Source organism: Dunckerocampus dactyliophorus, chromosome 17 (assembly GCF_027744805.1).
Source record: "Dunckerocampus dactyliophorus isolate RoL2022-P2 chromosome 17, RoL_Ddac_1.1, whole genome shotgun sequence".
NCBI classification, from domain to species: domain Eukaryota; kingdom Metazoa; phylum Chordata; class Actinopteri; order Syngnathiformes; family Syngnathidae; genus Dunckerocampus; species Dunckerocampus dactyliophorus.
In genome coordinates this window covers 4,123,057-4,149,666 of record NC_072835.1, presented here as the reverse complement: position 1 = coordinate 4,149,666, position 26,610 = coordinate 4,123,057, and the positions used below count along the sequence as shown (strand labels likewise).

Genomic DNA, 26,610 nt, shown 5'->3' with positions numbered 1-26,610 from the left:
TAAATTACTTTTAGATGTTTGCAATTTCTCCCAAATATGAAGATTTTCTAATTCAGTCCTATTTTTAGTTATATGTACATCCAGATATTTTAAATGGGATTTAATGGGGATATCAAATGCAGTAGAAGTAACACATTTCACATTTGTGTAAATTAAGTTTTAGTCCAAAAGCCTTTGGGAAATTATCGATAATTTGGAGGATTTTGGTGATTTAAAGATGGATGGATGGATGGAATTCAGATTATTTAAAAAGATGGTTGTGTCATCAGCCGACTACTCTTTGCCTGGTCCAGATAGTTTACCAAATTCAGCAGTTTTGAGGAGAAAAGAAAGAATTTCTGTGGCTGCAATAAACAATAATGGTGAGATTGGACATCCTTATTTTATACCTTTGTTCATCCTAAATCTTTGCCATGTGAAGACACTCCGAACTGTTTGTATCCCTGTATAGTAATCTGATTACATTGATGAAGTTATTTCCAAATCCAAGGAGATCTTAGGCTTGAAACATAAACTCATGCTCTATCATACCAAAGGCTTTATAAAAGTCTAAAAATAAGACTGTATTATGTTAATAATATTAATCATGCATCCTTTAAAAAACTAACAACATGTATTAAAGGTTTACCGAAAGTTTACCGTAGGCAGACGTTTCATTACATCATCATACATCATTCCATTCATTACATTATTCATACAGCAGTTACGAAAATAATGCAAATGGTAATACAGTACAGTATTAATTAAAAAAAAGGACAAAGATGACGTCAGGTCATTTCCGGTTCCGTTAACCAATCAGAAGGTTCCACATGCGGACACCGAACACCGCATCCGACGCGCACCAAGGCTGCGGCGGACTATTACAGAAGAGGACGCTGGTGATTCCGCATTAATAGACAGGCAGAGCAGGCTTGGAAGCGAAGCTAAGCTAAGCTAAGCTAAGCTAAGCTAGAAGACAACCACATGTTTACATAACCTGTCTTGTGTAGCTTTTCATCGTTTTTTTATACAGAGAGAGGGACCATTAATTCAAGGACAGATATGTTGATATGAGTTTTCCGTTGGTGGGTTCTCGGGAGTGCTAGCTAGCAGAGCACAGCCGGCGAAATCAAGCCATAGCCTAATCGTTAGCTTAGCATTAGCGGCTAACTGGTCGTTAGCTCCGGAGCCGCTAATTCGCTGTGTTGTAGCCATTTGTTTCTTACACTCAATAGCACATTGTACGGGCATTCTATTCTTGTTTTATTATCATTTTAACTTGTGAAGAAGAAGGGAGGACAGTGTCCGGTCGAGGTCGGGACCAGTTAGAAAGAGGCAAACGGTGTCCTTCCAGTGTAGCCGTTCACCATGGACAACGCTCACACAAAGACGGTGGAAGAAGTGTACAGCTTTTTTAACGTGATTGAAAGCACCGGGCTGAGCTTGGAGCAAGTCAAGAAGCAGCGAGAGCGGTACGGACCTAACGGTAAGCTCGGTGTTGTTTTTTGTTTAAATAATTAAGTTGTGTCAAGTAACGTTATGTGGGCTTATTGACGTCACTGCTCTTTCATCATATTTGGTTGTGATGCTAATTCTACAGCCTTCTACAGCCTTACTGATGACCATTGTTGTATGACCCAAATTGATTTCTTTTTTCTCTGGGGTTCCTTTATGATGGTCTGCAGAGTTGCCAGCTGAGGAGGGTGAGTACATCATTTGCTGTCTATTAAACCCCTTTTCTGTTGCTAAAATGCCTAAAGTCAAGTGAAACACTGAAGATTTTTTTTTTTAATTTTGCTTATACCTCTTAAAGTAACGTGTACCTTCACCATAATTACTTTGGATATGTGAACTAGAAGACACGATAGGGGCCATAGCTTGAGTCCCCCACCTAATCTATTTTTCAAATTTCAGACAATGAGACTGCAAAAATTATGTATCTAACAGTTTTTTTTTTGCCTAAAGTTAAAATCAGGCGTTCCAAAGGTGAGCCATTTGGACACTATCGGTCAGTCTTAACTCATTCCATGCAGTGTCTTTTGAATGTGTGTAAAACTCCCTGTTTTGGACAAGAAGCCCAACCATTATGTGTTTTTTCATTGGTTGTTCAATGCATCAGTCATCATTAGGATTGGATGTAATTGGCCCGAGCTGTACATTAGATGAGCGGTTGGCATTCATTGGCTAGCAGACGGTGCAAAAAGTTGTCAATTTGGTTGTTGGCTATTGGAACGACAAGGGGTTAAAAGACTGTAAAAAAACAAAACAAAGTTGCTTATTTTCAATCATTAACTATTATTTTCTGTAAAGGCAAGTCCCTTTGGGCGCTGGTGGTGGAACAGTTTGAAGATTTGCTCGTGAGGATCCTTTTACTGGCTGCCTGCATATCTTTTGTAAGTATTACAAGTATTACGGGCATGTATGTACTGTTGGATGAGTAAGCGATGTGTGAATAACAAATGTGCTGCATTTAGGGTAGCGTTAACAGCCTGTCCCAACGTCCCCTGACCTCACTTGTAAACAAACATTCCCATTCCGAGGAAGACATTTTGCATCCTTATGAAACCAAATGCTCCTCAATGAGGTGGGGAAAGACCCCATCGAGCACACAAAAAACCTTATCAGCCACCTCCAATGCTGTCGTCATGGCGTTTGAAAAGCGCAAACAGTGTGCCAGAGACCTCCGTGGCGTCACACCGGATGCTCAGAGCGTGAGCCCGAATACAGTGCGCCTTCCCGACAACAGCAGGTGGCTCCTCCCGCTCTATACTCCAGTTCTCCTGACCTCTGTAGCGGCACACCGGCTGCTCGGGGCATCTGTCCGAATATAGTACACTTTACTGGTCCACAGCAGGTGGCTCCCTCCGTTCTATACTCTGGTTGTCCTGGTGGTAGTGATGTGGTAGTAGTAGTAATGTCATGATATTTGATTAGGACAAATCAACTGGTACAGATGGTTAGTTGAGTCCTTCTTACCCCCAGGTGTGCACAAACTACAGTTAAATCCCAAAAATGTGGTTATCGATACCATATCAGTCTTGAGAAGCAGAAAGGTATCAGTTTGGGGGTGGGGGGTGGAAGATATTGTGCCGTTGTAGTTTAGGGCCCTTACCTGACATGCTTGCATCTATTGAAACGTTCATGTTAATGTGTTCTTAAGTCCTTTTTTATTAAGTGCCCTTCATGGCCCAGCAGAGTGGACAAGATAAGACGCAGGTGAAGCGTTTGTAGTCAGGAGCTCTGCTATGAAGAGGATAAATCAGTGAGCAGATTAAATACATCACCATTACAAATATCACATCTCTTGTGGAGGTCCTATGCTACGTTTCTAACAGGCTTCCACATTTGAGGTCACGTGATGCTTGTGCAGAGTGCCGTCCCGAATGTTTTAAAATCTCCATGGCACTGAACCCTCCTGTCCTACTTTTTGAGGCCTCGTCACCCGGCTTTGCAGTCACTCGCTTAATGGATGCATTTCCATCCACTCCGTTCCCTGAAAGAGTCTTATGTATGAGCCAGTGTTGGGTTGACGGTCCTGTGGCATCGTTTCTTCTGGCTGTTGGCCCGCTGGCAGAGAACCTCATTGTTCACCATGGTTACTGAGCATATAAATCACTGGCTCTAGTGTGCCTCGGACGCCCATGTAGCGTTGTTTACAGACTTTTTGTTTAGTCAGGAAGCAGAACTGCCGCTTAATCTTAGATTGCAGATTAGCGTTATCTGACCTATAAGTGGCTCGTCGAAAAACATCATTGCTTACATCCTGGAAAGGCGGTGTCATGGCCGGGTTGTGAAAATATAATCTTGCGCATTTGAATTGTATTTAATGCTACGTCTCTTCTAGGTGCTGGCCTGGTTCGAAGAGGGAGAGGAAACGGTTACAGCCTTCGTGGAGCCTTTTGTCATCCTCCTGATTCTCATAGCCAATGCCGTTGTGGGAGTCTGGCAGGTATGTATTATAAACACATAACTGCATAGTCTTGTCTTGAAGTTCTTTTCTTTCATTTTTACAAATGCAGTGGCTGTTTATATACCCGGTGTGGTGCTCCCTGTTTGCATGTTCATTTGCTGTGTTTAAAAACATTTTCATTTCCCTACACCGTTGAGCTATAACGGGTAGAAAAAGCAGCGAATGGATGTTTATTTGAACACGGAGGCGAGCTAATTCAATCAGCGCTCTGCATCTCCTTCTGTAATTGGCGTTGGAAGAGCTTAGAAAAAGAACAAAGCGAAGTCAATTATGACAGACGGGCTGATTGTGTGCATGCTCTTTTGTGGTGGCTGGGCACACCGAAACAGGCCCAGGGCACGCACGTTGTGTGCCTGGCTGGCACATCAACATGATTGATCAATCATTCTCATAGTATTTTTCAACAATTTGAATTAAGTGTCAAGGAGTCCCGCTCAGGTATTGGAAGGGTGTTGTCCTTCATGCTGGAATTTATAAAAGTGCTACTGGGAACACGCCGTTGAGCTTTGTTTGTCTACTGTATGCCTGTTTCCGACTGTTACCTTTCCACTTATATATATATTTTTTACATATATACTGTAACTCTGTACGTGTCCAACGTAATAAATGCCATATGTCACATAACTAGGGTTGGGCATTGTTTGAATTTGAACGATTCCGGTTCTTAGGGCGCTAACAAGAGTTCTTTTTGGATGAAATGTCTGAACTCCTCCATGAATTGTTTAACTTTTTTTGGAATATATATGTGAAGTTTCTTTTTACAGGAGTACACTTTCACAAAAGGTATTTACTTTAGAAAAGTAGTATACTTTGTTTGCTGCCTCAATGTTGGAGAAGTTATTTTAAGACCCCCATATTTTGGTAAGACAAGTAAACTGGATGTAGCCCAAAGTGCTCTTATTTTGAAGGCCGGAGTGAGTTGAGAAGGTCCCTTACTGTGCAAATGAATAAACTTGCCTAGCCATAGCTCCCGTCCTTTATTTACACCGAACTCCCACATCAGCTAGCCTCAAAATCATCAAAACCGTCGGTTACATGGGCATGAGACAGACGTTTTTTTTTTTTTTTTTATTCTGATTGCTTAGAGGAAGTCCGATGTAGCTCATCAAAGACGAGGCACTCTGTTGTTTCTAAACTATGAATGCGTGACCATGAATCATGTTGATCGTGCACCCAGTTGGTCACATCCAAATTTGTTGTTCTTACCTCCAGCTGTCTAAATGTATAAAAGTAGATATAAAAACGTTATCGATATCATTGGCCAGCAGAAAGTCATCGGTATTGGTTTTGGGGAAAAAAGATATTGTGCATCTCTAATTTGAGCGATCCCGGGAGAATGGGAATGTTAGTCCCGGTTGCCATCGATGCTCGAGATTCGATGCCCAACCCTACATATAACAACGTAACATGGAGTGGGACAGGTGGACACAAATGTCAGCACCTCGCATAGCTATGTGATGCTACAGTGCTAACTTTACACTCACATTTTAACAGCAACACCATGCTAGGTTAGCCTATTTGACAAAAGAAAAACAAAATGATAGAAATTACAGCTCAGCTCCCACGTCTATAGCTGATTGATAGTTGACCGAGGCTCCATTTCAGGGCGTGTAGTGAAGCCTCTTCTCGTTTCCCGTCTGTTAAATGGTGCTGCATACCCGTGGTGGGCTCATCCAACTAGGGGCGGTGTCATGTTTGAGGAAGGACGTGTTTCCTCAATTATGTCATGAAGACCCATAACTTCAAAAGCGACCATTTCAGCGCCTCTTCTTTCCAACAAGTGACGGACATGAGAGATTTTTCTCACCTCTGTTGCCGACCCATAACAATTCAACCATTATTTTGGTGGTTTATTAAAGCTGAAGGTTTTCTAGCCCTTACAGCTGACGCTTGAATCATATTTATTGGTGACGCTGGCAGATTGCATATCGCTTCCCCCTGAACTCACTTGCTGCGGAAAGATCATTTGCATGACACATCTATTCGGTGGAGTGGGTGGCGCTGTGCTATATTGTCTTACAAATGAAGAGTCTCATCTGAATTGTGTCTGAAGTGGGGAGTCGGATGAATGATAAAAGATGAGATCGCTTTCCTGTGCTATCGAGATTTTGTATCATCATGTAATTACCTTGCTTGCCACTAAAACTATAAACAATCACACACAGTCAGTCTAACATTTCTTCAAATTCCACCATCAGGAGCGAAATGCGGAAAATGCAATCGAGGCCCTGAAGGAGTATGAGCCAGAGATGGGAAAGGTGTACCGCCAGGACAGGAAGAGTGTCCAGAGAATCAAGGCCAGGGACATTGTGCCTGGGGACATTGTGGAGGTCGCAGGTAAGAAAAATTTAATTGGGATGGCTGATATTGATGGGGGTTTTTTTCCCTGCCGATAATGATATGGGCACACGAGTGATGACGTCGTGTTCCACACAGCAACAGGCTTGCTAGCTAGGTATGGCCGCGGCCTGGAGTTGTTTTCTAAGATATGCCCTCGGATTGTAAATATACAATTTTCAGTGATAAAGGACGCAAGGCATTTTCCTTTTAATGCTTTTAATTTAATGTCATCAGACTCGCGCGCAGATAGCGTACCTCAGCAAAATAATAAGCAATGGAAGACGTGCTGAATGAGCCCAGTTTATACATTTCACGGATTCGTCTATACTTTGCGCTTTGCTTTGTTCTCATGTGGATGTTTGTGCCACATAGAAATGTGGAGCTTTTTAACATGTAACGTTGCTAGCATTATTTAATTGGGAGTCTTATTTGTGAATTCATCCATCCATTTTCTTCCGCTTATCTGGGTCGCGGAGGCAGCAGTCTCAGTCGGGAAGTCCGCACTTTCGGTTTCCGGCCACGTCTTCCAGTTCTACCGGGAGGACACCAAGGTGCTCCCAGGCCAGCTGTCAGACATGATCCCTCCAGTGTGTAGTAGGTCTGCCTTGGAGCCTCCTCCCGGCTGGGCATGCCAGGGAGGCATCCAGACTAGAAGCCACCTCAACTTGGGCCAGGTTGGGATCGACTGGGACCCACGGGCAAAGGTGTGAGCCCCTCTCCCGTGCCTGGCTCCAGGGTTAGCCCCTGGTGTTCCACATCCGGGCGAAGTGCGGTCTCTCCTTTTTATAGTTTCTCTTAGGGTCTTTTGAGTCACTCTTTGTCTGGTTCGTCACCTAGGACCTGTTTGCCTTGGAAGATCATTCCAAGGGCCTGTAGTGCCGGACAATATAGTTCCTGGGATCACCCAGGAACTCAAAATCCACCACCACAATAAGGTGGTGATTCACAGGAGTATTTGTCAATTTATTAAGACAAACATGCTTCTGACTTGTCTTGTGAATTCATAAAGATTTCCTGCCTTACTTACTACAACATGTAATTTTAGTTGATGATTGGCCATGATTCTACAGTGACTTTCTTTAAATAAATAAGGCACTTCTTCAGCATATTTTAAATTGCATATTGCAGTGTTTATCTTATGTTGCACATTAGTTGGATGGAAACGCTGGTGTCGATATCGATATCTGTAATGATGATCTATATCTCTTCATACAACCACTGCAATGCCTCATATTTTCCAATGTCAGAAATGTGGCTGCACTTGAAACGGCCATGTTTTAGATTAGCACGTCCCCCAGTATTGTCCACTTTCCCAGCTCAATTACCGTTCCATGATTGGAACATGCAGACAATGTACAGAATGTGTGATTTGCGCGGGTTTGGATTGCGATCTTTCCACTCATAAAGGAAGGACAAACAGTCCCTAGTGGACTGGAGGACATCAGCAAAAGGTCGCAGAAGGCTGTTGGCGTACGTGCTGGGTGCCATGTGTAGGAGGAGATGCTCAGTGCACACTTTTGTTTTTTGTTTTTATGCTTGTGTTAGACAGTCACATGTTAAATCTGCTATTGTTTAAGTCACAAGACTCTGGAGTTGTTCTAAACTTTGACTGAGATGATCAACAGTTTATCTTTCACTGCGGGGATAATCCACTTTGTTCACACGGGGTGAAGAAAGGTCCTGATCCTTTAGGTCGTAGCTTTCCGAGAGTAATTCAAGCTAAATAAATTGGGGAGGAACGTTTCGCTTCACTTGCATCAAAGTTTGTTTCAGACAGCGTTATGAATTGTAGTGGAATTCCCTGTGATCGTTGTAACTTTATCTTATCATTACACCAATGGGAGACTTCACTTGTCTTTTGTCGTGATGGAAGTGCTTTTGACAGCTTCTGGCATAGTAGACCATATTTGGCAGCGCAGATGGTACGGTCTTCTCCAAGTGTATAAACTTTTCATCCAAAACTCTGCAATGCTTATATTTTAAGTTGCACAGTGTTTCGCAATTGCTCACTAATGTATTTCTTTTTGTCTGAATGGTATCCATGGATGCTCTAGTGTCCCACCACCTTAAATCCAGTAGAACATGTGCAGCTGATAAAAATACTTTTCCCATTTTTGGATGTGTGTCTAATTCTTCTTGCATCACTGCCCCCCTTTCAGAGGCTCAAGGGTTTACATGTCTTCCTACTTTGTCTTCACTTGCCACTCGAGAGTGTGTAGCTGCAACATCACAATTTTTATTCATAATACTGTGCTACGACTTCCGGCCGGTGTCCCTTTGCAGCCAGCCGCATGGCTGACAAATAACACAAAGCAGCCTTTCTGTTTGATTGCCTTTTAAGCAAAAGATGTCAATTTGGTGCTCTTCCTCCCTCTTACGCCCGGAGTTTTAGTGTGTATTTACATTTAGTTTTACAAGGGATTGCTAAAGTCTGTAAAGAAGGAGGGGTGATGAATTTGTGTCCTTGTGGTTAATGGGAATTCAATACTGTTCTGTAGCAAGTAATTGATATTTTTCCCTGTCAAGGAAATGTTTCCCAATGCCCTTCCCAGTGTAATTTACAAATTTGTTTAAACCGTGGAAGACTGTGCAAAAGATTACTACTCACAATATGTGTATTCTGTGCTTTGTTGTTTCCCGTCCATAGTTGGCGACAAAGTGCCTGCAGACATCAGGCTCACGTCCATCAAGTCAACCACGCTGAGAGTCGACCAGTCAATCCTAACAGGTAAAATAAGTTGAGCCACACGTGCCATGAATGTGAATGTAATTATAGCCGGGCGTTCATTTGCCAAAACCGCGGCGAGGGCAGGATGTTAATGAACCAGTTTTTAGAAATGTTCCTTTTCATTTGATATAGAACTGAATCTTTTACCATATTTTTTTTCACAATGATTTTGCATGCACGAGAAAGCAGGAAGGAAAATGTACCTCTCTTTGACCACATGGTCATTTATTAACAAGTGTATCATACAACACAGCAGCAGCAGAACCAATGTTGTAGGGAGCAAACTGCTGAATCAGCATTACCTTTTCCGGACTGTAAGTTGATCCGTTCACAACATGCGTCATGAAGAGGGGAAGAAAACAAGCATAAGTTGCAGTGGACCATAAGACGCATTTAGGGATATTTTTATGATGGAGGGCGCCGCTACTAACATTACATTTACAAGAGGGGAGGTGGCAATGTTTACACCAACAAGGAGACAAAGTAAAGTTACAGAAGCTGAAATAGGTCCTTTTTATATGGTTCTCAAAGACGGCACTTTAAATATGTGGCATGATGCCTGGAAGCATCCCGGTGTGTATAAACGGATCAAACTGCCGTATTTTAACCAAAAAAAAAACACGATTTTAGTATTCACAAATAAATTGAAATAGCCTGAAAATTATACGTGTATATTTAGTTTGTGGCGACGGACACAGCAGCTACAATCTCCCAAGCTAGGCATAATAGTGTCCAAATGAAACAACACTGCTGTCTAAAATACCACATTTCTCAATCCACACAGGTATCATATGATAGTTGCACATTACTTACAGACACAGTCTCCAAAGCAGAAGTGTAATAGACAGTGTTCCGTAACAAAAAGTGTCTGGTATGCTATGTGTTATCAAATCGGTGTGCCCAACTGTCACAAGCTCAACTCATGATTTATTGCGGCCACTAGTTGCCACAAAAAAAAAAACAACCACCACCTCACTTTAACTTAAAGGCAGCGCATGTTAAATTATATACAGCTGTCCCTTGTTTATCACAGTTAATTGTTTCCAGACTCTGCCGCGATAAGTAAATACAGTATCTGTGAAGTAGGATTCAGTATTAATAAATAGAATTTTTTTATAGTTATGGCATAGAAGCCTGTTTACAATCTTCAAAATATGGTATTGAACATTAGAGCCCTCAAGACATGAAATAACGCTCCTATAGTCACCTTTACATTTTTAGTACACAATATTGCAGATATAATCAGAGAAAATAAGACATCTTAGACAAAAAATAAGACAACAGACACGTTAGTAGTAATATTTTACTTTTTATACGGCAGAGTGTCATTACAGCTTTAGTTCATCAGGAAGTGACGGTGGGCGTCCCAAGCAGGAGAGCTAGGCTCAGTGCTAGCTGTGAGTTTCGAGAGAGTTGGGAAGTGTGTTTATGTTGGCGTGGATGTAAAGTCCTGCAGTGTTCTTCACTGTTAATAAAGCCATTAAAGTGCATTGGCGACATGAGTCTCTCCTTCCCCACAACAATAAACGGTGTCATTCCTTACAGGCATTGCCAGGACACCTATGTAGTGGGGCTTGTTTAACCCCTGCCTTGTGGGCAAGCAGGAAGGAGAGACGATGCTGAGAGATGTGTGTGTGTTCTGAGCTGCTGTCTGGTGACCGCGTTCAATAAATAAAGTTGGCAGAAGCAACAGGAGAAGTTTCCTTCTTTGCTTTGGAGCTGAATAACACTGACAAGTTAACAGACTATTAGTGAACAGAAAAGACGGCTTTTTTGTGTCGAATACAGAAGAGGACTTTGATGGATTTGTGGATGAGAATTGATGAAAAATAACGTGAGTTCATTCTAAAATACTTCAATTAAGTACAACCCAACTCAATTTTGCTCCCGCTGCCGCATGCATGCTGGCGTATGTTTTTTTTTTTTATTGTTTTTTTATTTTATTGCGTTGCTGGGAGCACGTCCTGTTCCCAGCCTACTTTGCGGTAATGTTTTGGTGCAAATGCTCTTAAAGTTACATGTTTGACCAGGAAATAGCAAGCTCAAAAGAAGACGGCTTTTTTATGTGGAACAACTGACAGTTTGTGTGGATCTTGTGAATGATTGTGACTGAGCTAGGACTCAGTAATCAAAGTCTACACACGACGGCTTCATTGATTGAAAAACGAAACTTTTTCGTGCATGAAGCTTCTACTTGAGTTGGTAATTTGGCCGCTATATGCGGTCAGATATTGACCAAGGTAGACAAAATGGGTGGCCGCTGGCCGCGTTGGACAGGTGACTGCTATACACAGGGTCTATAACATGTAAATTTGCTGGGGGGATTTTTCAGTGGCTGCTATAGGCAGGTGGCCGTTCTATAAAGGTGGCCGCTAAGACAGGTTTGACTGTATATGTATGTATATATATGTATATGTATATATATGTATATGTATATATATGTATATGTATATATATGTATATGTATATGTGTATATATATATATATATATGTGTATATATATGTGTGTGTGTATATGTATGTATATATATGTGTATATGTGTATATATATATGTGTATATATGTGTGTATATGTATATATATATGTGTGTATATGTATATATATATATACACACATATATATATATATATGTATATATATACAGTATGTCACAAAAGTGAGTACACCCCTCACATTTCTGCAAATATTTTATTATATCTTTTCATGGGACACCACTGAAGAAATGAAACTTTGCTACAATGTAAAGTAGTCAGTGTACAGCTTGTATAACAGTGTAAATTTACTGTCCCCTCAAAATAACTCAATACACAGACCTTAATGTCTAAACTGCAGGCAACAAAAGTGAATACACCCCTAAGTGAAAATGTCCAAATTGGGCCCAATTAGCCATTTTCTTTCCCCAGTGTCATGTGACCCATTAGTGTTACAAGGTCTCAGGTGCGAATGGGGAGCAGGTGTGTTAAATTTGGTTTTATCACTCTCACACTCTCTCATACTGGTCACTGGAAGTTTAACATGGCACCTCATGGCAAAGAACTCTCTGAGGATCTGAAAAAAAGAATTGTTGCGCTTCACGAAGATGGCTTAGGCTATAAGAAGATTGCCAACACTCTGAAACTGAGCAGCAGCACGGTGGCCAAGACCATACAGCGGTTTAACATCACAGGTTCCACTCAGAACAGGCCTCGCCATGGTCAACCAAAGAAGTTGAGTGCACGTGCCCAGCGTCATATCCAGAGGTTGTCTTTGGAAAATAGACACCTGAGTGCTGCCAGCATTGCTGCAGAGGTTGAAGGGATGGGTGGTCAACCTGTCAGTGCTCAGACCATACGTCGCACTCTGCATCAAATTGGTCTGCATGGCTGTCATCCCCGAAAGAAGCCTCTTCTCAAGATGATGCATAAGAAAGCCCGCAAACAGTTTGCTGAAGATAAGCAGACTAAAGACATGGATTGCTGGAACCATGTCCTGTGGTCTGATGAGACCAAGATAAACTTATTTGGTTCAGATGGTGTCAAGCTGGCGGAAACCAGGTGAGGAGTACAAAGACGAGTGTGTTTTACCTACAGTCAAACATGGTGGTGGGAGTGTCATGGTCTGGGGCTGCATGAGTTCCGCCGGCACTGGGGAGCTACAGTTCATTGAGGGAACCATGAATGCCAACATGTACTGTGACATCCTGAAGCAGAGCATGATCCCCTCCCTTCGGAAACTGGGCCGCAGGGCAGTATTCCAACATGACAACGACCCCAAACACACCTCCAAGACAACCACTGCTTTGCTAAAGAAGTTAAGGGTGAATGTGATGGACTGGCCAAGCATGTCTCCGGACCTAAATCCTATTGAGCATCTGTGGGGCATCCTCAAACTGAAGGTGAAAGAGCACAAGGTCTCTAACATCCACCAGCTCCGTGATGTCGTCATGGAGGAGTGGAAGAGGATTCCAGTGGCAACCTGTGAAGCTCTGGTGAACTCCATGCCCAAGAGGGTTAAGGCAGTGCTGGAAAATAATGGTGGCCACACAAAATATTGACACTTTTGGCCCAATTTTGACATTTTCACTTGGGGTGTATTCACTTTTGTTGCCTGCAGTTTAGACATTAAGGTCTGTGTATTGAGTTATTTTGAGGGAACAGTAAATTTACACTGTTATACAAGCTGTACACTGACTACTTTACATTGTAGCAAAGTTTCATTTCTTCAGTGTTGTCCCATGAAAAGATATAATAAAATATTTGCAGAAATGTGGAGGGTGTACTCACTTTTGTGACATACTGTATATACATATACATATATATGTATACATATATATATATATATATATATATATATATATATATATATATATATATATATATATAGGGAATTTCTGAACTTGCACCGACTTGACGCTTTACGTTATATGGAATTTCTTACGTAATACGATGCAAAAACTTTACATAAATTCTTTACGTTCAGTGGAATTTACGTAAAAGGTTTGTTATGCGAGGTACTACTGTGTGTGTGTGTGTGTGTGTGTGTGTGTGTATATATATACCGTATTTTCACGACCATAACGCGCACCGTATTAAAAGGCGCAGTCTCAGTAACAGGTGCTATTTTTGTATTGAACACATACACAAGGCACACCGCATTATAGGGCGCAGGTATGCACGGTATCGTGTCGCTCAGAAGTCAGTGAGGAAGTGACAAAGCTTTATTTCTTTAGATAAATTAAGAGCAGAACTCTCATTCAGTTTATCAAGCCAATTTGAAATCAGGATGGTCATCACTCAACACAACAGTCTCAGTCATGGTGCACAACTAAAAACATCACACAGCAACGCAAAAGCAGACAAGACACTACCGCTACTTTTGCAGAACAATAACTAACAACTATGTAGCTCAAACATGTAACTTTAAGAGCATTTGCACCAAAACACTACTGCAAAGCACGCTGGAGAACTGGAAGTGCTCCCAGCGACGCTACAATATGCTAGCATGCATGCTATTGTATGTTTTTAAAAAGCCAGCGAGAGCAAAACTGAGTTCGGTTGTACTTTATTGAAGTATTTAACAATGTACTCATGTTAATCCATCAAAGTCCTCATCTTTTGTATCCCAACTGAACAGCGGGGCAAGTTCTCCATCAAACACCTGTCGTTATTGTCAGTCAGTCTCGTTGCCGTGCGGCGCCTCAGAAATGATGCTGGCTTTTGTGAAAGCTCGAACAACAGTGCATCAGACACGTTAGCCCAAGCATCCACAATCCATTAGTGAAGCTGTCATTCATCGCTCCCACGCCACTCGCAACTTCACTTTAAACGCCGTGTTTACATCCATTCACAAATAGTGGTGAAACTCTCACGGCACTGCCTCCCAGTGTTAGTGAAGCTGTGTTCCCTAGCTGTCATCTATCGCTCCCACACCCTTCGCAACTCCACTTTAAACGCCGTGTTTACACCGATGTTCAGCGGTTGGAGTTCCTTCGTCAAGCCTCCCGGAATGATGTTAAGCTCCAAGTTAATTTACTGCACTTGTGACGCGTGCGAAAAAAACATCCGGTCTCTTTCCGTACACGTCACTCAGCCACTCAGCCATTTTCTCGTCGTTCGTCCAGCCCCTTTGATTGGTCCGCCTGGAAACTTTTCTTCCTCTTAAAAACCACCACAGGTAGCAGTTTCTGTCCATTACCATGGCAACCAAGCACAACAGTAAAAGCCGACTTCTCGTGCCCCATTGTGTGTGATGTCGAAAGTGAGCGGCACGTCGTCCTTGTTGATGATGTAGTTGGGTAGTAGTTGTCTGCAATGTTTTTACTGCAGTAGGAGCGGAAGATGGCCAGTTTTCCTTGTAATCCGCTGGATGTTGCTGCGCCACGGTAGTCATTGCCCGGATGGATAGATGGCGCCATTTCATAAAATATACTTATATATAGATATAGATATATCTATATATAGATATATCTATAGATATATAGATAGATATATACACACACATACACTGTATATATATGTCGCAGAGCCAGCCAAACTGGGGGGGAACTTATAGTTTGGAAAATAGAGCAATAGAAATAGCGCTTGTGAGTTTGTTGTACACAACAGTACGGCACATGCAGCACCAAGAGCTGAGTCGCAGGAGCAACAATTGAAAGCGCATGCAGAGGTAGTTAAAGCTGCTTGGGACCACTCATTATACTTAAAATACTGTCATCGTGTGGAGGTGGTAAAAAGAACATCAGGTGGTTGCCCACAGCTGTGCTTTCCAAGATGCTAATCTTCTTTGTTCCAGCACTCAGACACCACGGCAGGTATTTGTTATTGTAGACTACACATCCGGCGATTAGATAGGGTTAATTAAATAGTGGCGCTAATTGGAGCATTGACAGCATTCAATATATTGCAGCATGGGTTGCGTGAGTTCAACACCGCTGACAGGTCAAATAAATAAATTAAGCGACTCCCTTTGCCGCAAATGCCCCCATGACATCGACTGTCGTCATGTCACGGCTGCTCGGTCGATGCCAAAAAAGCAGACCTGAGTGACGGGGATGAATGGTAGGCCAAACCCAGGAAGCTGTGCATGGACCGCAATGGAAAATATTCAAAGCAGTCTATAAGTATGGACGCTGCACGAGAGAGGAGTTTTATGTGAATCAAGGCCTTAAATCTCCCGTCCTTCCCAAACTGCCTTAATTGGTTGCAAACTCCTTGGGGTATTTTTAGTGTTTTGGCTTGTTTTCCGCTCCTCTTCTTTTCACCATTCATGGCCACACAGCTTCTGTCAGAACATGCAGGGAGATGCTGTCCCTGCTATCACGCAGCCCCTCTGAAAGGTGGTGCTTGATGGTTGTCATGCCTGCTTTTAGACAGCAGCACCCCCCCACACCCCCCAACCAAAGTGTGGAGAAAGCATCACAGCAACCTTGCTGCTTTTTCTGTCTCTGCAGGAGAGTCTGTGTCGGTTATCAAACACACTGACCCCGTGCCGGACCCTCGTGCCGTCAACCAGGACAAGAAAAACATGCTCTTTTCTGTGAGTGAGCCATGAGATCTATGTGATGTCTCCATAAAGACTTGGCAATATTCAGCTTTAAGTGTCAACCCATAAACCTAATGGGTTACTTATTTACTTTTACCCTCCCAGGGCACCAACATCGCGGCAGGTAAGGCCGTCGGTGTAGTGGTGGCCACAGGTGGAAACACAGAGATCGGTAAAATCCGCGACGAGATGGCCGCAACGGAGCAGGAGCGCACACCCCTGCAGCAGAAATTGGATGAATTCGGACAGCAGCTGTCCAAAGTAATGTCGCCGTGTTTTTTTTTTCTTTTTGTTTTTTTCCCCACCTGTAACAGCAGCTCATGTTGTGATTGTTTGCTGTTTCATTCCAGGTTATTTCACTGATCTGCATTGCCGTGTGGATCATCAACATCGGACATTTCAACGATCCCGTCCACGGCGGTTCGTGGATCCGCGGGGCCGTCTACTACTTCAAGATTGCTGTGGCTCTGGCGGTGGCGGCTATCCCTGAAGGTGTGATGACTACACAAGTGGACCAATGACTATGTATTGCTGTACTGTCCCATTTCCTAAACACATCTTGTCGGCACTTCAGGTTTGCCTGCCGTCATTACCACTTGCCTGGCTTTGGGCACACGCCGCATGGCCAAGAAGAACGCCATTGTCCGCAGTCTACCCTCGGTGGAAACCCTTGGCTGCACGTCCGTCATCTGCTCCGACAAGACCGGCACCCTGACCACCAATCAGATGTCTGTTTGCAGGGTAAGGAAGTGTTCCTAATATGTGTCTTATTTCAATTGTGTAATTTTACTGATTCGGTGTTGGAGACAAAAGCTCGCCTTTGAAGTTTATATGAAAAGTTCAACAAAGTCATGTCTAGGGAGTGTTGTGGAAACTTGTGACTCACTGGGGATGTGATGAAAGACCTAAATGCTTACACACAATTATTCTTAGTTGTATTCATCCAACTTGCATCTGTTTGGTTCGAGTCTGAGTTGGCTGTAGTTCCCCCCCCCCGTTCTCTTAATTCCTCATTCTGTTCTTGTACTCTACACGCTCCCTCCTCTTCACCACCCAACACCTCCTCCTCCTCCATGCACGGTCAGACATCAAGCTGATCAGTATGCCGGACGCAGTTAGTCACTCACTTGCAGCACAGGCAACAGTAAAGTTGCGTAACTGACCTTGTGTGGAGCGAGAGAGTGAGAGCAGAGACGTCCCTTCCTCCCGCGTCTCGCCGTTTCATCCTGGTATTCCTCAAGTCAAAATTGTGTCTGAAAAATAATTTGTGCAGCTCCATAGCAGCCGGGAAGAGAGTGCTATTTTTGGCTGTTTGACCATGCATTTTCATGCAAACCTCTGCCTAATGCGTCCATGATCCCAGCACTTCTTCAGGTTTCCCATTTTATTCGTGGTTAATAATCAGTAAGCTAAAATCAGTCTTTATCCCAGACACCATACAGCTGAATACTGTCCGTCAGCTCCATCTCCATCCTGCTCTCCCCCCTCTTGGACTATATCACTGTTGTGTTAATGTTACATACTAATAATGTCTTTCAAACTGTTTGTTTTGCAGATGTTCATTATTGACCGGGCAGATGGCGGTCATTGCTCCTTAAAAGAATTCACCGTTACTGGCTCCACATATGCACCAGATGGGGAAGTGTGAGTCTTCAGTGTCTTTATGCTTAATTGTGTCCATTGTTCCTACAACTTGGCTTACCGGGTATTTGTCCACATGTTTAGGTTCCATGATGGCAAACAAGTCAGATGTTCCAAGTACGACGCTCTGGTGGAGCTGGCCTCCATCTGTGCTCTCTGTAATGATTCCTCACTGGACTATAATGAGGTTTGCCTGTGTTGTGACACATGTATTGTATTGTACTTTATTAATCCCACAGCAGGGAAATTCACTTGTTACAGCAGCAAGCAAGATACGCAAGTAAATAATACATAGGGACATAGTGACTACAACATGGTTCAGGTGGTGCAGGTGTTGTAGAGCCTGACAGCGGTCGGTATGAAGGACCTGCGGAACCTCTCCTTCTTACACCCTGGGTGTAACAGTCTTCTGCTAAGGGAACCCACAGTGTCATGTAGGGGGTGAGAGGTGTTGTCCAAGATGGATGTCAGCTTAGCCAACATCCTTCTCTCCCCCACTTCCTCCACGGAGTCCAGAGGACCGTCCAGGACAGAGCTCGCTCTCCTGATCAGTCTGTTGATCCTGCTCCTGTCCCTGTCTGTGCTGCCCCCTCTCCAGCAGCCCACAGCTGATGTACAACTCCTCTTTGCCTTTGCGTTGATTTGCATTCTCTTTTTATGTGCTTCCAGACCAAAGGTGTATATGAGAAGGTGGGCGAGGCCACTGAGACGGCCCTCACGTGTCTAGTGGAGAAGATGAATGTTTTTGATACAGAAGTGAAAGGCCTTTCCAAGATCGAGAGAGCCAACGCCTGCAATTCCGTATGTAACATTTGCAACTTTATTCACGCAACATTATAGAAGATGACACGGATTCTGTGTTTTTAAAAGAAAGTGTGTTTAAATGTGCAGGTCATCAAGCAGCTGATGAAGAAAGAGTTCACATTAGAATTCTCCCGAGACAGGAAGTCTATGTCTGTGTACTGTACTCCCAACAAAGCCCGCTCCTCTGCAGGGAAGATGTTTGTTAAGGTAAACACTGGTCACTAGGTGTCAGTAATGTTACTGTGATGTTGGGTGAGACACACAAGCACCAGACTTGATCGCTGGAACAACGTGCTTTTTGTTGCAGCTTTGAATAATCTCAGGCACAATAATCTCTTAACACTACTGTGCTAGTGCTGTGGCCGTAACCCAAGCCAAGCTAAAACTCAACTCTGAATCCTCTACGTCACTTCCTGTCCGCCCCCCGCTTGCCTCCCCAGCACCGGAACACATTTACAGCAACACACATGAACATGAGTCTTATTTATGTCTGAAATGGCTTATTTTCTCTTATGTCTACTATATTGGGTAATAGAAGTGCAAAGGTGGCTATGTGGGTGTTTTTCATGTCAAGAGGGCTCTAGTGTCAAACTGTATTTAGAAGGTGGTAAAGAGGTTTCTATCCTCTTAAATACAAAAATATTCCATTTATAAATAAGGTATCATACTTTGCAAAAATCCACTTATCAAAGTCGGGTCGGGAACCAATTAACCACAATAAAGGAAAGATTACTGTACAGTATATACTGTATACACCTGAAAGAGAATCAACAAGAATTCTCCGCCCTTCCAAACAGGGTGCCCCTGAGGGAGTGATTGACAGGTGCACGCATGTCCGCGTAGGCAGCAACAAGGTGCCCATGACCCCCGGCATCAAGGACAAGCTGATGTCTGTGATCAGGGAGTATGGGACGGGCAGGGACACCCTCCGCTGCCTCGCTCTGGCTACTCGGGACAATCCCATGAACAAGGTCGACCTGGCGCTGGAGGACTCCACTCGCTTTATCGAGTATGAAGTGAGTGCAACTGGAGTTTTGTTTGCTCTCCCTGCAGCAAATGTTCAGTGTTTCTGATGAAATTTTTTTGTTGTATTGTCACAGACCGATTTAACATTTGTGGGCTGCGTGGGCATGCTGGATCCTCCCCGGGCAGAGGTGGCAGCTTCCATTAGACTTTGCCGTCTTGCAGGCATTCGCGTAATTATGATCACTGGTGACAACAAGGGTACGCACAGCCTGCATAACCGCAGGACACCCTTTCTACATTTTGCAGAACTTCTTATCCAGCTGTTCCCTAGGATGTAAACCATTTGCTCCCCGGGTCATTTCAGGTACGGCAGTAGCAATTTGCAGACGCATCGGTATTTTTGGAGAGGACGACGACGTCTCCAGCATGGCCTTCACCGGCCGGGAATTTGACGACCTGTCCCCTTCGGCGCAAAGAGATGCAGTGGTCAAGGCCCGCTGTTTTGCCCGCGTCGAGCCGTCCCACAAGTCCAAGATCGTAGAGTATCTGCAGTCCTATGACGAGATCACAGCTATGGTAAGAAGAAACTCAAGACTTCTTATTTTTGTCGCCACAGAATGTTAGGAAACGTCATGTTATGATTCTTTTTCACCTGTCAGACCGGTGACGGAGTGAATGACGCCCCTGCTCTCAAGAAGGCGGAGATCGGTATCGCCATGGGCTCGGGCACGGCTGTGGCAAAGACTGCCTCCGAGATGGTGCTGGCCGACGACAACTTTGCCACCATCGTGGCTGCGGTGGAGGAAGGCCGAGCCATCTACAACAACATGAAGCAGTTCATCCGATATCTCATCTCCTCTAATGTGGGCGAAGTCGTCTGGTGAGTGGAGCTTCTCTCTGCACATCAACTGTGCATTCGATTTTTGTACTGTAATTGTATCCACACTGGTATTTTTTTTTTGTGTATAGCATCTTCCTGACGGCGGCTCTCGGTTTCCCCGAAGCTCTCATCCCAGTCCAGCTGCTCTGGGTCAACTTGGTGACTGATGGGCTTCCCGCCACCGCTTTAGGCTTCAACCCGCCAGACTTGGACATCATGAACAAGCCGCCTCGCAACGCTCGCGAGCCCCTCATCTCTGGATGGCTCTTCTTCAGATACCTAGCTATTGGATGTTAGTCACATTATTAAGTGTCTGTAATTTGAGCTCAGTTGCTAATGAAAACTGCAGCACCTATTGACGCATGATATGTATAAGTGTTGTTCAGCAGTCATCGCTTTTTTTCAAGTGATGCATTTCCATATTATCTGACCAGGATGTTGTGTCTGTGTGTATATCATCATGCTGTTTTATGTAGGTTACGTGGGTGCTGCCACTGTGGGTGCCGCTGCCTGGTGGTTTGTTGCTGCCGAAGAAGGACCAAGGATCACCTTTTACCAACTGGTATAAAATACAAGCCTCACTGCTAGCATGTCAACAAGCATTCAACACTGAAATCCAACAATGTGCTGAATTATAATTTGTATTGTTGTTGCTTACAGAGCCACTTCCTGCAGTGTGGTCCAGAGAATCCAGACTACCAGGGTCTGGACTGTAAGGTGTTTGAGTCTCCTTACCCAATGACCATGGCCTTGTCAGTGCTGGTCACCATTGAGATGTGCAACGCTTTAAACAGGTGTGCTGTTTGCCGTTGGCCACCATTATTGCTTTTAAAGTGCTCAAATGAGGCACAAGGTTCCTCCGAGACAGTAGGAACGCACAACTCAGCGTTTTGTTGCTGCTAACTGGCAATTGGAGCAGAATTATCATAAATCTGCCTCATTAACTCCATGCTCCCATATGAGGTCGAATGAACGGTTTGGAGATTGTAGGAATAATAAACGCCTGGCTTTGGGTTCACAGCGTATCCGAGAACCAGTCGCTGCTGCGCATGCCTCCCTGGGAGAACGTGTGGCTGCTAGGGGCCATCTGTCTCTCTATGTCCCTCCACTTCCTCATCCTCTATGTGGAACCTCTTCCGGTAAGAAACTGGAAATGTAAATGTTGTCCCAGTTGTCACTCGAACCCTTTAGAGAACAGACTTTTCACAAATGTGGCACAGGAAAGCATCCTCTCAGGGAATATAATTCGGATTCGGGCCTCCCCTAATCCCGAAAAAAAAAATTAGTTTCTGCTCTGCAAGAACTAAAAATAAGATAATTTTGCATTTAAAAAAAAAAAAAAAAAGTTTTTTTCACTTTTGATCAATCACACCACCTCTAATGTGCAGAAGACCCCCATTTTACACGGGGGTTTACGGTCCGAGGCCACCAGAGAATGGTGAAAAAACGTGCGTAATTCACTATCACAGCTTTTCAAAATGAATGTTATCGCTGTTACGTGTTTGATTACGGCCTATTAGTCAAAAAATAGGAATTTTTTAACAAATTTTACCTTTTTCTTGGCCCAAGCATAAAAATGGCTAAATGAACGAGAATGCAAATATAGGGCATTCAGAAAATGCATCCAAAGATGTGATATGTAGTATTCTACACTGGTTCCTACAGTAGTTATCAGTAATGTTCCATTGATGAGACAGTGGCCACTGTAGGAGTATATTGTCTAGAAAAAAAAAACAAGGAACTCTCCCAATGCAAATGTGTGAGTCTGTTATGTCTAATGTCTAATATCTTATTTTCTCATGTCTACTAAATTGGCTAATAGACACAAGGGTGTTATTTCATGTCTACAGGGCTGTAAATGTTATACGTAAAGCATATTTTGAGAGTGGTAAACAGGTTTTCTATGCTTTAACGATGACAATATTAAGTAAGGAATCCTACTTCGTGGAAATTGACTTACGGAGTCTGGAATCAATTAACTGCTACAAATGAGGGATTACTGTATTTGTGTTGTATTTATTAAAAAAAAAAAACTATGTTCCTGAGTACCACTAGATGGAGCCTGCGTACCACCACCGCAGTTTGAGAATAAATAGTGTGGCGTCAGTTCTTTATTTTTTATTTGTCTTTTTCCTGCCAGATCATCTTCCAGATCACCCCCCTGAACCTGACCCAGTGGCTCGTGGTGCTCAAGATATCCCTGCCAGTCATTTTGCTGGACGAGATACTCAAATTTGCGGCCAGGAACTACCTGGAGCCCGGTAAAGAGCTGGAGGAGAAGTCAGCCAGCTCCAAAGGCTGCTGCCTGGCTGCATGCATGGAGGGAATCTCCTGGCCCTTCATGGCCATCACCCTCCCTCTGGTCCTCTGGATCTACAGCACCGACACTAACATGGCCGACATGTTCTGGTCCTGACTGACTTGAGCACAACTTTTTTCTCCCCACCCCAACATCACAGCCATCACTCCCCACGTTTGCTCCCCTCCACCCCCCCCCCCCCCCCCCCCTCCTCCTCCATGTGCGCAGCTCATGTGTGTTGTGTGTAGGTGTGCTTAGCGTGTGCGTGTGTGAGAGGAGCAGCTATGAAACATGAAGCGCAGCAGTACCCTAAATTGTTGGCTTTAGATCACTCGCATAGATTTGATTTCACTTTTTACTTTTAAAATTAATATAAATTCACGCCTTTTTAAGCTTTATCCCTCGCTGGTGTAGTTTAGAGGATCATGAGTCCCGTGTCACTACAGTTATTATTTCGCCGAACTTCCTCCCCCTGCTCCTTATCAAAACAAAGAAGAGGAAACCAGAAAATTGTTGCTCTGTACAGAGATTGAACACTATTTTATGCGGGGGTGTTTTTGTGTTTTTTTTTGTTTGTTTTTGTTTTTTTTTTTTTTTTGTATGGCTTTGTAAATTTGTTGGACCAGCGTGGCTTAGACGTGGACCGCCTTGATTTCTTCTTTCTCCCCCTAATGTTTACCATTTGTGTCTTCAGAGGACAAGCGACGTGTGGCAACCAAGAACGGGCGGATGGGAGGGGGGGAGTGAATGTTGGAATGCTCCGCTTACATCAGTTATTCTCAACTGGTAGTTTGCGGGTCTTTGCCTGGGCAAAAACAACAACAACAAAAAATTGTACAAAAATGTTAAACCAGATGACCTCAGGCAAAAAATAAAAACAAAAAAAAAGTCATACAAAAGTCATGTAAGGACCCGATGTCCGTGAACGCACATCGCATACGTCTGTGCCGGTGGGTCCCGCAGACAAAACCGGTTGAGAAGCACTGGCTTAGATGATAGGAAAGAAATACTATTATTCACAACTCTGCATGTCCTGTGACCAAGCATGAACTGTATGTGGTTGCTCATTTCTAATTTAATTGTGTGCCCCCCCGCCCCTTTTACCCTCAAATGTTATGTAGTACAAATTAACTTTTTTTTTTTTTTTTACTGCTATGATTTGAAATAAGTTTTCTTCACTGGGAAGAGCACAGCTACCTCAATGTGATAAATGTTTTTGCTTTGTGCTCCTCTCTGTGGTAACATGGGAGGTGTGCCCCCACCACACCACACCCCGGGTTTGCTTGTGCAGAAAAATGGAACAAACTATTCATTCCCCTCTAACATTTTTTTTAATCTTTTTTTTTTTGCGTGTTTTGATTTTGTGACATTAACTTGGTTTGCTTTCGAGTCAAATGTAGGCAAAGATGTTATTAACCGTCTTGATGGCGCTTGATTCAAAGGACGTTAAAAGTACGACTCACAAATGACGTTGGATTTCAAATGAATACCCCACCACCACATCCCCGAACTTGTCTTTTTTTTTTTTTTTTACTTTTAAGGAGAAAAAAAATACACTCATGAACCCTTTGAATCAAAGTGTTTTCTGTCATTATTTAATTAAGGCTTGACTCTTCATACTTACTTGGTGTGTTTATGGATGAGCATTAATTATGTGGGGACGATGCCATCTTTAAAGCATGTTTATGGGGTAGCAGCCCGGATGTTGGCATGTTTGTACCACTTGACAGTTGTGTTGCCTTTTTTTTTTTTTTTCTTCCAATGCCTTCCATTGGCTCCCCTGTCACTAGCGTGAGTATTTTTCCTTTTCTCCACATTTTTAATCAAATTTGGCTAGACTGAAAGATGGTACTTTGCAATTATTCGCTGGTAAGTGTTTGCTAAGCTAGTGTACACTGCCCCTTATTGGTATGGAGGATAAATGACAGTAGCTATACAAACGTGTGTAATGAACATAATATGCATACACTGGGAATGCCACCGTGTGCGCCACATTCACTCCCTCACACCCATAATATATTTTTGTGACCAGTGTATGAATGCATAATTTAGCGTCATGTTCTAATGTTGCATTTCTTTGTGTTACAGGTTGGCTCTCCTAACAATCTTCACACATTTTAAGGAGCGGATGGAGTCATACCACCATCTGGCATGTGTACACACAGGCCTCACACATCATGACAAGTGTATGTGTGTAAATATAAGTGCACAGATTTCTTTACAGGAAAGAGACCAAATTCAACTAATTTTAGTGTGCAGGGAATTTAGAATGTTCCCCCATCCCTGCATGTTTTTTTTTTTTTTAATTGTTAATCCATGGTACTATTGGCGTGTAGAGAATCCTAATTACTAAACACGGGTTGCATTTCGTGTCCAGACATCATGCATGCCTCGCAGCTGTACGTAAGCTTTGCGGTTTGTAATTCTACAATATTCTAATGTATAAAAGAATACGTTCAAGGTTTTAAGATTTAGACTTTTTGGAGATCACTGTCTTTCTTACTGTACTGTTTGCGCAATGTTAGGACACCAGAAATGACTAGTGACTGCGCTCTATACTTTTCTGCATTCCTTCCATTTTTTCTTGTCTGGTGATTTTATTCATTTAAGGACATTCCTGCAATACATTCTCCTGGTTTCTTACCTCTTTTGGTCCTTATGATCCTGTATGTATGGCTGTAAAACTGTGATATTATGATAAGGGGGGTACTGTGTGGTCACAACATAGGAGCCTGGGTAAACAAACATATGTATATTAATCTGTAAAAAAAAAAAAAAGACTCATTATTTAATTCTGATTGTAGTTACATTAGAGATTGTGGTTTTAGGTAAATAAAAGAAATCATATTTAAAGTTTTTTGTGCTGATTCATTATTCTGCGTTGTTGAGAGCCGGCAAGGCATTTTTTGGACAAAAGTTTATTTCAAATGCAAAAACCATGAGAATAAAGGTGTTTTTAAAGGTAGACTTGTAGATGGTGGTTTTGAACCTACACAAAACAATTTTTCCAGTGTCCTTTCTGGTGAACACGAGGACTGTTATTGGTATTACTACTGCTTTGCTATATATATATATATATATATATATATATATAGTATATACAGACCCTTTCCAAAAAATTAGAATGTCATGGAAAAGTTGTTTAATTTCCATAATTCCATTCAAAAAGTCAAACTTTCATAGATTATAGATTCAGGGCCCACAATTTAAACAATTTCAAGTGTTTATTTTTACATAATTTGGGCTTCCAGCTCATAAAACCCACGAAAACAGGAATTCAAAAAATTTGAATACTGTGACGATATTATCATTTACTTCTCAGTTTTTGCAGGAAATAAAAGAAAGAAATTAGGATCACATCAAATCAATCAAAATATGGTACTTTCAAAACGATATGTCAATCTTCAATACTTGGTTGGGAATCCCTTTGCCTTAATCACTGCCTCGATGCCACGTGGCATTGAGGCAATCAGCCTGTGGCATTGCCTGGGAGTTATGGAAGCCCAGATTTCCTTGATGCTTGCTGTCAGCTCTTCTTCTTTGTTGTTGGGTCTGGTGCCTCTCATTTTCCTCTTGAGAATATCCCATAGATTCTCAATGGGGTTTAGGGCCGGTGAGTTGGCTGGCCAGTCAAGCACTGTGATGGCATGGGCATCAAACCAGGTTTTGGTGCTTCTGGCGGTACGGGCAGGGGCCAGGTCCTGCTGGAAGATCAAATCTGCATCTCCATACAGATCCTCAGCAGAAGGACTCATGAAGTCCTCTAAAACATTCTGGTAGACTGTTGCGGTGACCTTGGATTTAAGAAAGCAGAGTTTACCAACACCTGCACCGGACATTGCACCCCAAATCATGACGGACTGTGGATATTTCACACTGGACCTCAGGCAGCTTGGGTTCTGTTCCTCACCCGTCTTCCTCCAAACCCTTGGACCTTGATTCCCAAATGAAAGGCACACTTTACTTTCATCGGAAAAGAGGA

The 26,610-nt window shown here is 43.0% G+C and overlaps 1 protein-coding gene across 2 annotated transcripts; it reads left to right on the top strand.

Moving 5' to 3' along the window:
- Positions 1–829: 829 nt before the first annotated feature.
- Positions 830–25,466, top strand: LOC129170047 (sarcoplasmic/endoplasmic reticulum calcium ATPase 2). 2 transcript variants are annotated; one of them, XM_054757190.1, is made up of 24 exons: positions 831–1,465; positions 1,665–1,682; positions 2,290–2,372; positions 3,824–3,928; positions 6,148–6,286; positions 8,937–9,017; positions 15,947–16,032; positions 16,144–16,299; positions 16,389–16,530; positions 16,613–16,779; positions 17,594–17,682; positions 17,764–17,866; positions 18,349–18,480; positions 18,571–18,690; positions 19,281–19,499; positions 19,584–19,707; positions 19,814–20,025; positions 20,109–20,329; positions 20,419–20,621; positions 20,806–20,891; positions 20,990–21,123; positions 21,351–21,468; positions 22,470–22,590; positions 24,717–25,466. In XM_054757190.1, exons 1-24 carry the CDS (start codon positions 1,348–1,350, stop codon positions 24,728–24,730), a joined length of 2,991 nt encoding a protein of 996 aa, XP_054613165.1. In that variant the 5' UTR covers positions 831–1,347; the 3' UTR covers positions 24,731–25,466. The 2 variants fall into 2 exon arrangements, with proteins under 2 accessions (XP_054613164.1, XP_054613165.1); XM_054757189.1 differs by lacking the exon at positions 24,717–25,466 and having other exon boundaries at positions 830–1,465; positions 22,470–24,182.
- Positions 25,467–26,610: the final 1,144 nt, after the last annotated feature.